This window comes from Cydia splendana, chromosome 13, assembly GCF_910591565.1.
Source record: "Cydia splendana chromosome 13, ilCydSple1.2, whole genome shotgun sequence".
Taxonomy (NCBI): Eukaryota; Metazoa; Arthropoda; class Insecta; order Lepidoptera; family Tortricidae; genus Cydia; species Cydia splendana.
The window spans coordinates 6402592-6416490 of NC_085972.1; the positions used below are offsets into that span (position 1 = coordinate 6402592).

The following is a 13899-nucleotide window of genomic DNA, read 5'->3' on the forward strand; positions in this document are numbered from 1 at the left end:
GTTATATCAAAATTGGCCTCAATTTGTCTTGCCTTTGCGAGTACCTACGGCACCTTACAATCTAGCCTTATACTGGTAGAGGAAAAGAAAAGTGAAAGAGCCGCATTTCAGACGAATTTAACAACAAAACTGCCTCCCCACGAAAATAGATAAAGAGGAGTTAATTAGAATACCGGTGTTTTTGAGAAAGCTACGTGATTTAAGCTCAGGAATGCACCCTTGAAATTAACAGAAAAAAAACACGATGTATTATTAAACAAATACCTATTTAACGACAGCTGCGAATCGAATCAAAATCACAAAACAAAGCTCCTTTTCTGAAAGAATGACATGTGGCAATGGCGGGCAAGGTCGTCTCAATCTAAAATTCTTTGCGATGTGACGAGATTATCTTATAAGTAACGCCACTTTCAGCGTTTCGAGAATGTCGTCGCAATGTCAATGTTATTAATACTGCGTAATCAGTAAAAATAGACAACTAAAATTTATTGTAACATTTATTGACAAAACCTATAAATGGGTGAATCAACATTTTCTTGTCACTCGTTCCCATTGGTTACGGTCGCCGGGGTCACTCTTAAATCCTTGTGTTATGGTATGCAATATAACCAAACATTACATTTTTACGGCAGTTAAGTATAAGCCCGTTCTAAGTGTAATGGTTCGTCTAACTATTTAGCATATTAGAATGTAGTAATTATTATAACGAACATTTCTTCGAACGATGCTACTATCGTCGCCTGGCTGACAAGACAGAATAACAACAAAAAAGTTGATCCGGCCTTAAAAGGATTGTACATTGGAATGCGCGAACGTCGAAATTCAACATTTGATGTGTATCACGATTATATTATATTCAGTGATGCGAGATACAAAAAGACTCTGAAATGCGACGATCACGGCATGTGCCCAATCTAAAGGGGCCCACAGATTACCAGTTCGCCGGACGATATCAGCCTGTCAGTTGTTCGAAACTGTCACCTTTTGCGTTTAAGTGGACAGGCTGATATCGTCCGGCGAACTGGTAATTTGTGGGCCCCTTAAGCACCAGTTTCGATAATTTTAGAGCATAAGAGTGACAAGACAAGAACGTAGCCGCACCATACAATCGAAGTAAATAATAGCCCCCTTATTCATAAAGCTTTACGGGCCTGATTTAGTAAAATTATGTTTTATCCCTTTCTTACAAATACATAAGTCAAAATGACAGATAACGACAAACGATTATTAGCTAATTGAGGTTTGTAGCGCGTTTATGATAGGGGGGTAAATAAATATCTGGGGACATCTTCAGATCAACCTAGCCCCAAACTAAGCAAATCTTGTACCTACTATGGCTGCTAGGCGACGATATACATACTTATATAGATTAATAAATGCTTATGTCCATAGAAACACCCATGACTCAGTCAAATTGATAGTGTAACTTTAAATGTATGGAAGCGGCTTTTTGGCGGCCAGTTATTGTGAGTCTTCAAACGGAAGTGTGTGTATGTGTGTGGCGTCGTTCACCAAGTGCCCCAACGAGAACTACCCAGAGCCGTTATTGTCAATATATGTCAAAATGAGTACATGAAATGACAAAAGTTAATTGATAACCAGCTCACCACAAACACGTAGTTAATTTGAATGCAAATGGCGCATTATGAAAGGAGCCGCTGAACCAATAAGTCTCCATGACCTAACAATACGCGTGACCTAGGTCGTTTATGATGCCCTAATTTAGGTCCTCATAGGATGCCCATTGGTTTTATTAAGTAGCGAAATAAAAGTTTTATGATCGTACTTATAGATAGATTGTAAAGGGTCGGTTGCACCAAATCGTCTGTCACCGATAAATCTTTTTATATGGGAAATTTGATACTTCACTGCTGTTTGACGTTAATCAGTCTGTTAAATGTGGTTGGTGCAACTGGGCCTTAGGGGCTGTCCATAAATTACGTCATCGATTTTTGACGATTTTTGACCCCCCCACCCCCCTATAATCATCCAAAAATCATGCTTCAAATGACCCCATTTCCTCCTACTTCATGCTACCGTCATCCGATGTCCAGACCCCCCCCCTAATTTGAAATGACGTAATTTATGAATAGCCCCTTAGTCAAGTGTAAAAATATGGGTGCACAAAATCATACGTAATAAAAATTGGGCTCGTATGTCAGCGAATTAAGAACTATGGACATATTTTTGAGTAAGTTGTCTACATCCATATTTTTACACTTGACTAGCTATTTGTACCTACCTAACCCTAAAATATTAGGTCCAGCTAGAGTACCCATATCTTAACGTAGGTCTCAGAAATCAAGAAGATAATATAATTAAAATAGAAGAAAATAGTATTCGCGAGTTGTTGTGTTTACTACATCATAAACGACTATTTAGAGTCAAAGAATTAAATTTCGGTACTATTTCGTACATTGTCACAGTGACAATCTATATGAAAGTCACTTGGAAACTCATACTATTGTCACTGTGACAAGGAACGAAACGTTACTGAAATTAAATTCCTTGACCGTTGTACTTGTAAAAGCAGACAATTTTCAATTCGTGTTTGTCAAGTTCATATTCATATTATATATTATAGGTATAACATGGGTATAAAACATGGTATAATAATATACTCCGCCTGGTACTCTCTTCCCGTCTTTTCTAGGTCACCTGACTGACACAAGCCTACGTCATCATGCGACAGCGCCATATGATAATATGCGATAGCGCTATACAAAGTGGCAATGTTATTGTGACGTAGGCTTGTGTCACTATGGGAGAAGACCATGTTTTATTAGACTATGGGTATAAAATAAGCGATATTTCTGTACGTATGGGACTTACGGCGGTGAAAGGGGTTTAATACAATTTAAAGTACCTAGTCTATGTATTTTCTAGAAACTACCGGGTGTAACATGCTTTGTTGTAATATAGGTACTTCATCGCAAATTTTATCATTAGTACCTATAGTTGGAATCATATCTCATATATGACGGAATTGTCGATAAAAGGCACAATTGTTTCTGAGAAACAATGTCATTCATGACTTTGAAAATTATTGATTAAGTACCTACATAACACACATACCTACATTAGTCTAGCATAACTTATAACGTAATTTCATATTATGAGAATAAATATCTAAATCTAAATCATACAATGAATTAAATACCTAGTTCATTATTTATCACACGAACAAATGCCCTTGAGATTTGAGCCCAGGACCATAGACTTTGTGGCCAGGGTCACTGCCGACTAGGTCAGACCGATTGTCAAGAACCTTTAATCTTGCCCATTTAAGCACTAATAATAAAAGGACGGGTAAATCTTATCCGTAATTCCTAAAAACCGATATCAATCGGATTACCGAATGATAAACTTGATAGCAGCAAGCTGATCCGCTTAAATAATATGAATAAATTATATCACAAATAACAATACCCGGTATTTGCGTATAAATAATAAAGTACCTAATCGAGGAAAATGGCCATAAATATGGCATTTTAAATTTTTATTCGATTGATACGTGAGGTTTGGTACAGAAAACAACAGTTATCACTTGATTATACATTGTTATTTTCCATACTAACTGTATATGACTAACGCTTAATCCTTTAGCCAAATATAGCACCTGGCGACACTAATTAGTAATTACTCACCAAACTAATAAGGCGTAACGTGGGTGTGACTACATAATATGACGTCTCTGTTTTTTTTGGTATTGTGTGAGAGAGAGGTCCGGTAATCGGTGTGAATGTTGAGGTCCTTGTAAAGGCGGAAGATTACGTTTGATGAGTTAAGCTAATTATATAGCGGTAGGTTTAATTATATAGGAGTAAAAAATTGCGTAAGGTGCCGGGGGGCAATTTTGACTGCGGGAAATTTCAACTAATCGAAATATATTCCATCGTTTACTTTATTCTTTTTATTCATTTAATATCTTGGGTTAGGTTATTTATAATATGAATATAAAAGTAAAATATAAAAACACTTACAAAACAATAAAACGTACATATTAAACACATTATAAAAAACCTAACCTAGGGTGCCGCCAGCAGCGGGGCAAGGCCCAAGCTACCGGTGGTCAGGGCTGCAGAGAGAGGAACCGGCGCGCGGACTATCCGCGCCGTGTCCAAGATCACCGCCTTCTGCATCTGACCCTTGATCCAACCACCTAGCGAGAGTCTCTCAAGATCAATTTTTAAACATGCAGATACGTCTGCGAGCGATATTCCAAATTTTATATGGCTGCTATTTAACTGATCACCAGATTTAGTAAAATTTAATACCAAAAAAATCTATTTTACCACCCTAAAATCATGAATGATCACCAAAATTATAACACCATTTTAATGTGAAATGATTACCAATTTTATTACATTTTACTATCCTTTTAAAGGAAATGACACCAAACTAATCATTATTAACCCAAAAATAGTCAATGATTACCAAATTTCAAACCCCATTTTAATGTGAAATGATAACCAAATGTTTACATCTTGCTATCCTATTAAAGAAAATGACACCAAAATAATCATTGTAAACCCAAAAATAGTAAATGACCACCAAAATTAGAACTCCATTTTAATGTAAAATGATAACCAAATTTTTAATTCTTGCTATCCTATTAAAGCAAATGGCTCCAAAATAATTATTGTAAACGCAAAAATAGTAAATGATCACAAAAATTGTAACCACATTTTAATTAAAAATGTGCAAACATTTAATATATCGTTATCCTATTAAATTAATTAATCCACTTCGTCACCTTTTTCTAGTAGCATTTTATTTCTGTAACAGTCGCAGTTCTAACCTAACCTAACCCACTTTTCTAGTAGCATTTTGTTTCTGTAAGGGTCGCAGTTCAAACCTAACCTAACCCACTTTTCTAGTAGCATTTCTTTTCGGCAAGGGTCGCAGTTCAAACCTAACCTAACCCACTTTTCTAGTAGCATTTCGTTTCTGTATGGGTCGCAGTTCAAACCTAACCTAACCCACTTTTCTAGTAGCATTTCTTTTCTGTAAGGGTCGCAGTTCAAACCTAACCTAACTCACTTTTCTAGTAGCGTTTCGTATCTGTATGGGTAGCAGTTGAAACTTAACCTAACCTACTTTTCTAGTAGCATTTCTTTTCTGTAAGGGTCGCAGTTCAAACCTAACCTAACTCACTTTTCTAGTAGCGTTTCGTATCTGTATGGGTAGCAGTTGAAACTTAACCTAACCTACTTTTCTAGTACCATTTCGTTTCTGTAAGGGTCGCAGTGCTAACCTAACCTAACCCACGTAACTGTTTAAAACAGTTTAACTTACTTTTCTAGTAGCATAACGAAATGCTACTAGAAAAGTAAATTAGGTTACGTAGGTATGCGGTGCGGGCTACGGGGGGTTGAGCGGGAGGGGCTAGTAATTTTGGCATCAGTTTACTTTATTTGGTAATATGTATACATTTTTTGGTAATCATAGTGGTTTATTTAGGTGAAAATATCGCATTAATTTGGTCTTCAAGATTTGGTGATCATTAATGATTTTTGGTGATCATTCAATATATTTGGTATTTGAATACAATTTGAAGTGCAGTCGTAATTAAAGTGGTGGTACTTTTGTATTTTTAGGCCTTATTTTTTTGGTGTTCAGTAATTTTTTTTGGTAAGCATGATTTTTTTATTTAGGGTACCAAAGTATTTTTTGGTGGTCATTATATTTGTAGCCATTTTATATTAGAGGAAAAAATGGAAAAATCTGTCAATTGGCAGAGCTAACGCACGGATTGCGGAGGTTGCGGGTTCAAGTCCTGCCGGAAGCGTAATTTTTCAATTTTTTCCTTTAATATAAAATTTGGTCTCTCAAGATGTTGGTCGAGACTCTTCGCTATTAGACCGTTCACTGAAACGACTATCGGGACAATGGTCGTCGAGTCAACATCCCACATAGCGGTTATCTCGTGAGCCAAGTCTAGGTACTTACTGGACTTGTCCTTCTCGGCCTTTACGAGATTCTCATCATGGGGGATGGTGATGTCAACGAGCACGGCCCGACGTTGCGATCGATCTATTATCACAATATCAGGCTTATTGGCTACAATAGTCCTGTCAGTGATGATAGATCGATCCCAATAGAGCGTGGCACGACCATTCTCGAGAACAGGCGCAGGTAGTATTACTTTATTATTCTCCTTATTTATTTCTCCTCTTAAGTTAGGTTATTTATAATATGAATGTAAAAGTAAAATATAAAAATACTTACAAAACAATAAAAAAATACAGTAGAGTCCGGTTATAACGACGCCCAAGGGACCGGTGATATTAGGTCGTACTAACCGGACGGCGTACTAAACGAACTGCCAATTTTAATATTTTTTTAAATCAAAATAATTACATCATTTTGTATTTATTAATACTTATGCAACAATCAAAGAAAAAAAAATCCATTAAAATATTTATTTACAACACTTTTATATTACAACACTTTGTCTTAAATGCAGAGACTTATGTGTTTAGTTAGACTTAGAAGAAGCCACACACACGCGTACTCATTCAATCATCCACAAATTACTCGAATCCCGTAAATTAAAAAGGAATCTATCATCGATCAGACAATCGTACATCGACAATCAAATATTAAATACATTTTTTGTCAAACATTTCAACCCAAACTCAATTAGGGTGCGTTGTTTTATGACCAGTGATCGTACATTTTCCAGCATTATTGATGCAGCGGAGTGGTGTTAACTGTTAACGGAATTGATATAAATAATTTCAACCCTAATGATTAATTGTGATTAAGTGTCCAAAATTACCGCCTTCTGCATCTGACCCTTGATCCAACCACCCAGCGAGAGTCTCTCTAGGTGTTGGTCGAGACTCTTCGCTATGAGACCGTTCGCTGACACAACTATCGGAACAATGATCGTCGAGTCAACATCCCACATGGCGGTAATCTCGTGAGCTAAGTCTAGGTACTTGCTGGACTTGTCCTTCTCGGCCTTCTCGAATCACGAGATTCTCATACTTTATTATTATTATTAACTAGACGAAACTAGCGAAAAACATATTTTTGTAAAACATGGAAGATATATCGATTACTTAGTTGAAACCTTATGCAGATTTTGTGGATGTGGTTCCAGGCACTGCAGTGTCATCTAATTCACATTATAAAATCGCTTTTCTATACATTCTTCGATTATTGTAGATTTGCCATAGTTTTTACACGACTGCCCAAAAAAAGGAGTGCATTGTAGGCCCAAGGGATTACGTCAAAATCTAGTTAAATGATTTGTCCGACCGGCAACGAGAAAGCGAGTAAGTAGGGTTGTTTGTGACAACACACAACAACAAACAGACAATGCATAATAATTATTAATATTTTTTTATAATGTACGCGTAGAATTTATGTCACGCATTCTATGCGCTTTAAATAAGTTTCTGTAGTGCGACATAAAATAGTAGTAATTCAATAAAATGGAACTAAAAAAATTCCATTCTAAATTGTTGCCACGTAGTTTAGGTTTTATTTTTATTAATTTAGTATAATCTTAGTTTATAAGTTTTTATACAACATTTATATTTATTTAATGAATAAACATTTTACGTCAAAAATGTGACAGTTACGTAGGAAGTGGCGCCCTCAATAATTTTCTATTATTTTATGTCGCACTATAGTTTCCTGCTAATCGTGAGTGGTGGGACGCATGGAGCGGCCATCGAACTTTCAAAAGATTCTATTAATTGGATGTTGATACTTATTACTAGCAGCGTATATATCTCGACCGCACTAATTTATAAGCAGTATGTGATGGGATCAAAATCATACCAATTTATAAGTTTGAATCGGCCTCCTGCCTAAAGACAAGATGTACCTATATGTAAATACCTTAATTTGCTATTAGACCGCCCCGCACAGAGCTGTCTCAGGAGCACGGACACGTCGCTCGTGGAGCTCACTTCCTTGTCATCCTGAAACAAATTTGTTTCTATTAGACCCATGTCTGCAAAAAAAGGAGGCTGCACCGGTTGGTCTCAGCTGGGCGGAGGAGGCCGCACTGGGCTGCGAAAAATGGAAATCCCTAATGAGGGCTCTATGTCAGTGGGGAGACACTCCTGACTTCGGGCAAACGGCTCCGTTCGGCTCAGTATTGCTCCGAGCAATTATTAGGGTTGGCACCACTTGACGTCCTTTTGCGTGCACGTCCACAGATAAGATAATCACTTGAATTTTGACAACCCTAAATAGCCCAAAGGGATAGTGCCATACATTAGAAAGGGACAGCATGATTCGACCCTGAATCGCTGTCAAACTTCGGTTTTGTAGCAAGTGTCTTTCTGTACAGTAGTACTATTATTTATTCTGTGCCTATGTCCCTGATGAGGGATAACAGGATACCAGCATCAGACCCATGTCTAACATGTCCATACATTTGGACATGTTAAATTAATTTAAGGTTTTAAACTAATTTTACGGTTACTCACGTTTTAGTCACTCGCGCGACATGTTTCGGGGAGCCTAGGTCTCCTACGCAGTAAGCGAAGCACGGCCGCCGTGAACGCTGCTCGCACTGTTAGTGCTTGAGGAAGGAGACCTAGGCTCTCTAAAACAAGTCGCGCGAGTGACTAAAAACACGTGAGTTTAAAACTTTAAACCGTAAAATTAGTTTCATGTTAGTATGTCTCACGACATTCGATTAATGGAAGCTAGTGGGTAATTGGGTATCATCAATTTTAATATACGACGACGCGCCCACGTTGGTATTATAAAGGGCCAGACATAGGTAAGTACAGTCAGTGGGGACACTCCTGACTTCGGGCAAACTCGGCTCCGTTCGGCTCAGCATTGCTCCGAGCAATTATTAGAGTTGACACAACTTGACGTCCCTTTGCGTGCACGACCACAGATAAGATAATTACTTGAATTTTGACAACCCTAAATAGTCGAAAGAGATAGTGCCATAAGTTAGAAAGGGATATCATGATTCGATCCTGAATCGCTGTCAAACTTCGGTTTTGTAGGAAGTTTCCTTACTGTACGATAGTACTATTATTTATTCTGTGGTTCAGTCAGCATCAAATTGCTAGTGACATCCGGTGACAAAATATGTAATGATACATACTTATGTTCATAATAATTATTGAGCATGAAGCTCAAACTGATTATAATATTTTTCAAACTCGAAGAGTAGGATAACACTTATAACTCCATATAATTTATAAGCCGGCGCGGCAGCAGAGGCAGCCGAAAAATTAAAAAAGTCCAAATATAGGGGTCTCGGCCCCGAATACGATTTCGTACCTTTTGGTGTCGAGACCCTTGGCCCGTGGGGTCCGAACGCGTCTACCCTTTTTAAGGATCTTTCAAAAAGGATAGCTGACGCCACTGGTGACCGTAGATCTGGCAGCTTCCTCGCACAAAGAATAAGTATTGCGATACAGCGAGGAAATGCTGCCAGTATCTACGGCACCATTCCGCAGGGGGATATTTCGTAATTATTTATTTTAAGTTTAGTTTTATTTATTTTTAGATTTAGTTTTTAAGTTTTGTAGGTTAGTTATTTAATTATGTTTTTTTTCCTAGTTATGTACCTATATTAAGTTTGTATGCACTAATAAATATTTATAACCTAATAAAAACGCCAAATGTCGCAAAATTGTATTGAAATGGCAGGTGTCATCCTTCGAGTTTGAAAAATATAGCAAGGAAAGTCCCATTTGCAGATGGGGGGATAGCACACTGATGCGGCGCCAGTGCGGATACGGATAGCCACCACAGGATTTAAAGTCAGGTTACTCGAACGCCGCTGAGGCCACAGAATAAATAATAGTACCTACTACCGTACAGAAAGGACCCTTCCTACAAACCAGAAGTTTGACAGCGGTTCAGGGTCGAATCATGCTGTCCCTTTCTAATATATGGCACCATCCCTTTCGGCTTTTTTAGGGTTGTCAAAATTCAAGTGATTATCTTATCTTTGGTCGTGCACGCAAAAGGAAGTCAAGTGGTGCCAACCCTAATAATTGCTCGGAACAATGCTGAGCCGAACGGAGCCGAGTTCGACCGAGGTGAGGAGTGTCTCCCCACTGCTGAGGCCTTGTCCCGGTGATGTCACGCCGGGATCGAACCCCGTCCTCCTCGCAGACGTACCTAAACAGCTCCCGTGCCTCGTAAATGCAACTATTACGTCATGTCGCGATAAAAATATAGACTACATATTTAAAACAGTAACGCAACTCGCTAACCATGTTGTCATTGCCAACGTATTGCGATACCTACGATACGAGTTATGTCACTGAGCTTGTTGATGGTAGGTTATCTAAACGAAGTTAACTCTAAGCTGAAGGCAACTATGTACGTATTTACAATGACTCCATGCAAATTGACTATACTTTTATTTAATTTATTTATTATACCGGGTGTGGCCTATAACACGAGCAAATAATTAAAACATAGATTGTACTCCTCAAACGGTGACACTTTAGTTCAACAACTTTTAAAAATTATGAAGTATTTAGACTCCCTATTTTCATACAAAATAAATATTATATTCAATGGACGCCATCGCCACGCCATATCATTGTGATTGACGTTGCTTGTCACGCCTTAAACATAACAAAATTCGCAATACATTGCGTCTTAGAATAAGCTTTAAAGTGTATTAAAAAACAAACCACAAGTTATTTTTAAAAGTCGCTGAACAAATGTTGGTCAGTATGAGGAGTACAGCCTACAGTTTAATTTTTTGCTCATGTTACAGGCCACACCCGGTATAATACACACTGAGATACTGTAGACAATTTCAGTGACGCTTTTATTCATTGTTAAAGGCATTTTGTTTATAAGGCATAATAAAAGTAGCTCAGTGTAGCGAGTAGAATCGAGCCCTGAATTTAAAGCCCCATGATGGGAGACGCCATGTATAGGTATAGGTGCCAAAGAAAAAGTGATCAAGCTCTTAAGTGCTAACAAAACCATATAGAAGTCAAAATATTAAATAAGAATATTATTATTTGCTAAGTTGTACTGTGATAATATCCTGTGCTTCCTAGAGTTATCTTACTGCGGTAAAGGCGATGACTGTACCTGCTCAGGCAGGCGATCGCGCGGCGCCGGCAGTCCACAACGCGACATCACGCGAATCGCACGCGCATACAGTACCTATACCGGCCAGTTTGACAGTTACATACCATGGTGAGTGTTTATAAACTTTGGCGCGAGATATGGAATGAATGAAAGTGAATTTTAAGAAAAGTTTTAAGAGAGTATTTACAGATGTACCATTTTTTACGCGTTTGTATTATTTATGAAGTTTAAAAAAAATGGTGCCTACCGCGGTTTGTGATTTAAGTACTTACCTAAGTTTAAAATCTGTAATTGGTCGGGAGTGTCGGGACGTTAGTTATTTTTATTTGCAAATAATAGTAACTCCTTAAAAAAGCTCCTAAACTTATCTTCTAAAATGTGTTTGTGTTAGTTTTTTTTATTTGTACTATTGAGTGTGTGTGTGTGTGTTTGTGTGTGTGTGTTTTATTGCGATGGGAATTATATCTGATAATAATCCAAGCGAACGCCATAAAGTTTCAATTAGAAATAAACTTTAGGTATCGGGAATCAAAATAAAATAACGAATATTGAATAGAACTGTCTATGATGATGATGATGATGCATTCCTGTTATCCCTTACAAAGGGCTCGCAGAAGAATCCCCCATTTGTCACGATCTTGAGCGGCTTCGCCTTCTTCCAGCTCTTTATGTTTCAACTGTCCATATCGCCCAAAAAAAAACAAAAAATCACACGCTCACAGCTAGTAATTCAAATTAAACAGAGTAATAATTGAATCACCGTAACGGCAAATAACTTCACGTCACAATTCACACGTAGCAAATCACTAACTAGTTTCATGATTTCATGAGAAAACTGTTTTGGAAACCTTTCGTCGGTTGTATTTCTACGAAAATGTAAGCACCCTAAAATGGTCCTACTTTGCTCCAAATAATGACTATTATAATAATAATATTATATCTTCAGATGAATTCATTTTCGCTTACCTGAGGATATAACATAATAACATAGAAATATTATATTTGAATAAAATATTAATAAGCCGTTAAATAGTTTTACAGAATTGGAGCATAAATATCCACAGGGGAGCAAAGTAGGACCATTTCACAGTAACCCTTAAAACGGGTAATCGGAACATTATGCTTTCACCATGGGACCAATCATCACGATGAAATGTCGATGTTTTCTGTGGGAGAGCCTTTATTTTTTTTTCGCATCCTACTTTCAGTCCATCCCAGTAGTATGATTAACATATATTTCGATTAATAGTTGCTACCCGGCTTGTAATACGATTAACAAAAAACAAATTCATAACTAAGGATTTGCATACAGTCTAAAAACAGCTATAATAAATCAACTGACATGCTCAGTTAATGATACCCCCCAAGACCAAACTTGTTATTATAAATATTATCCCCCTTATTCATAAACGTTTACTAAAGTTGACAAGCCGATAATAATCGTTTGTCCCTTTCCGACGTATTGGTATGATGGAAAGGGACAAACGATTATTATCGGCTTGCCAACTTTAGTAAACGTTTATGAATAAGGGGGATACAACTATAGAAAGGTGTATGACAATATTGGATAAGTTAGGTGTAGATGCAGGGGCATCGCCGACTCTTCATGATGCCACTTTGATGTGTGGGCACCTGACCTGACCATTTTTTTATAAATTCACGGGAAAAGTGGAGTGGATAAATAATTTTATTATTAATCATAAGATTTGACACTGTGATGAGTTGGACAGGCCACTTAATATCTTGTCCGTACCTATGAATTTTCAGGATTCGTTCTTTTGCTATTCGTAATTGTTAGTTACCTTGGAAGGTATCAAAACAAATACAGTTTTTTATTTGAGTCTTATTCATTCCGTTTCGATTTATTAACCGATTAATAAAATAGTTTTCTCCTAGACAGCCCCTGGATGTTTCAATATGTCACAGCTGACCCTTGATAATCCGTTATTTTATTAGCGTACACGCGCATACATACAGTCAGCAGCAGAAGATATTTGGTACGCACGGTGTACACGATTTCATTTATTATTGGACGATCTCTGCAGAATCATTATGTTCCAATCGAATCTGATTGCTATTTTTTTAATTTTATGCTCCAAGCTACCTTTATTTTTGCTCTAGTATGTAAAGCATTGCGCATAAGGCCATCTCACCTCGGCAACATTTTAGTGATAAATATGTTTTGTCCTGAACGCCGTGTGCACGCCAGATACGAGAATAGGCGTTTTAGTGCGAAATAAAACATACCGGAATCTGGGTTGACGCGCTCGCGGCCCAATTAAAATAAAAGCTTAAAACATCATTTTATATTTCATTGAAACAACGTTCTATATACTTCGCTTATTATAATGGTCGGGAAATAGAGAATTGCGGACCAAATGCTATATAAATAAGCAGGTAGACAGGCGTACGAAGTGAGACCGTTTAGTAAATCGAGGCTGGTAATACAATACCGAACCAGCTTGTGTAAAGCGGTTTTCTATCTAAAAGTAATGTTGTAAAAAGTTTATTTGAAGGGGGGCTACCGCGATCATTAAAAATTAATATTTCGTTATCTGCCACTCCACACCATTATGTAAAAGCTATAGACCATCAGGTAATACAATTTCGATTTTGTAGGACCTCCACCAGTCCTACCTACGTACTCGAGTAGCCGCGTCTGAATCATGACGCTCTAGAGTCTATTTTGAGTAATATGTTTATTTTAATTAATAATTTAGGTCGCATCTCTGATAGTACCTACACAGCTTGATGGTACCTATATTGCATTGTCACCGAACAACATAGGTTTCACAGTGCCACAAGTTTTCGTTATTCTGCGTCATATTGCGAAACCATTTTTCT

At 37.5% G+C, this 13899-nt stretch overlaps 2 protein-coding genes across 3 annotated transcripts in view; one reads left to right on the forward strand and one right to left on the reverse strand.

Annotated features, from left to right (window-relative positions):
* The window catches only part of LOC134796346 (uncharacterized), an 82717-nt gene that overhangs the window by 12573 nt on the left and 56245 nt on the right, over nt 1-13899 (reverse strand). The window contains exon 17 of the mRNA XM_063768499.1: nt 7858-7940. Coding sequence (XP_063624569.1) covers nt 7858-7940 — 83 coding nt within the window. The remainder of the gene's footprint in view (nt 1-7857; nt 7941-13899) is intronic.
* Nucleotides 11051-13899, forward strand: part of LOC134796408 (transforming growth factor beta-1-induced transcript 1 protein) — a 35062-nt gene continuing 32213 nt past the window's right edge. The window contains exon 1 of one of the 2 annotated variants that reach the window (XM_063768607.1): nt 11051-11169. In XM_063768607.1, the coding sequence (XP_063624677.1) occupies nt 11161-11169 (9 nt within the window). In that variant the 5' untranslated portion in view covers nt 11051-11160. The remainder of the gene's footprint in view (nt 11170-13899) is intronic. The other variant, XM_063768609.1, reaches the window with a different exon arrangement.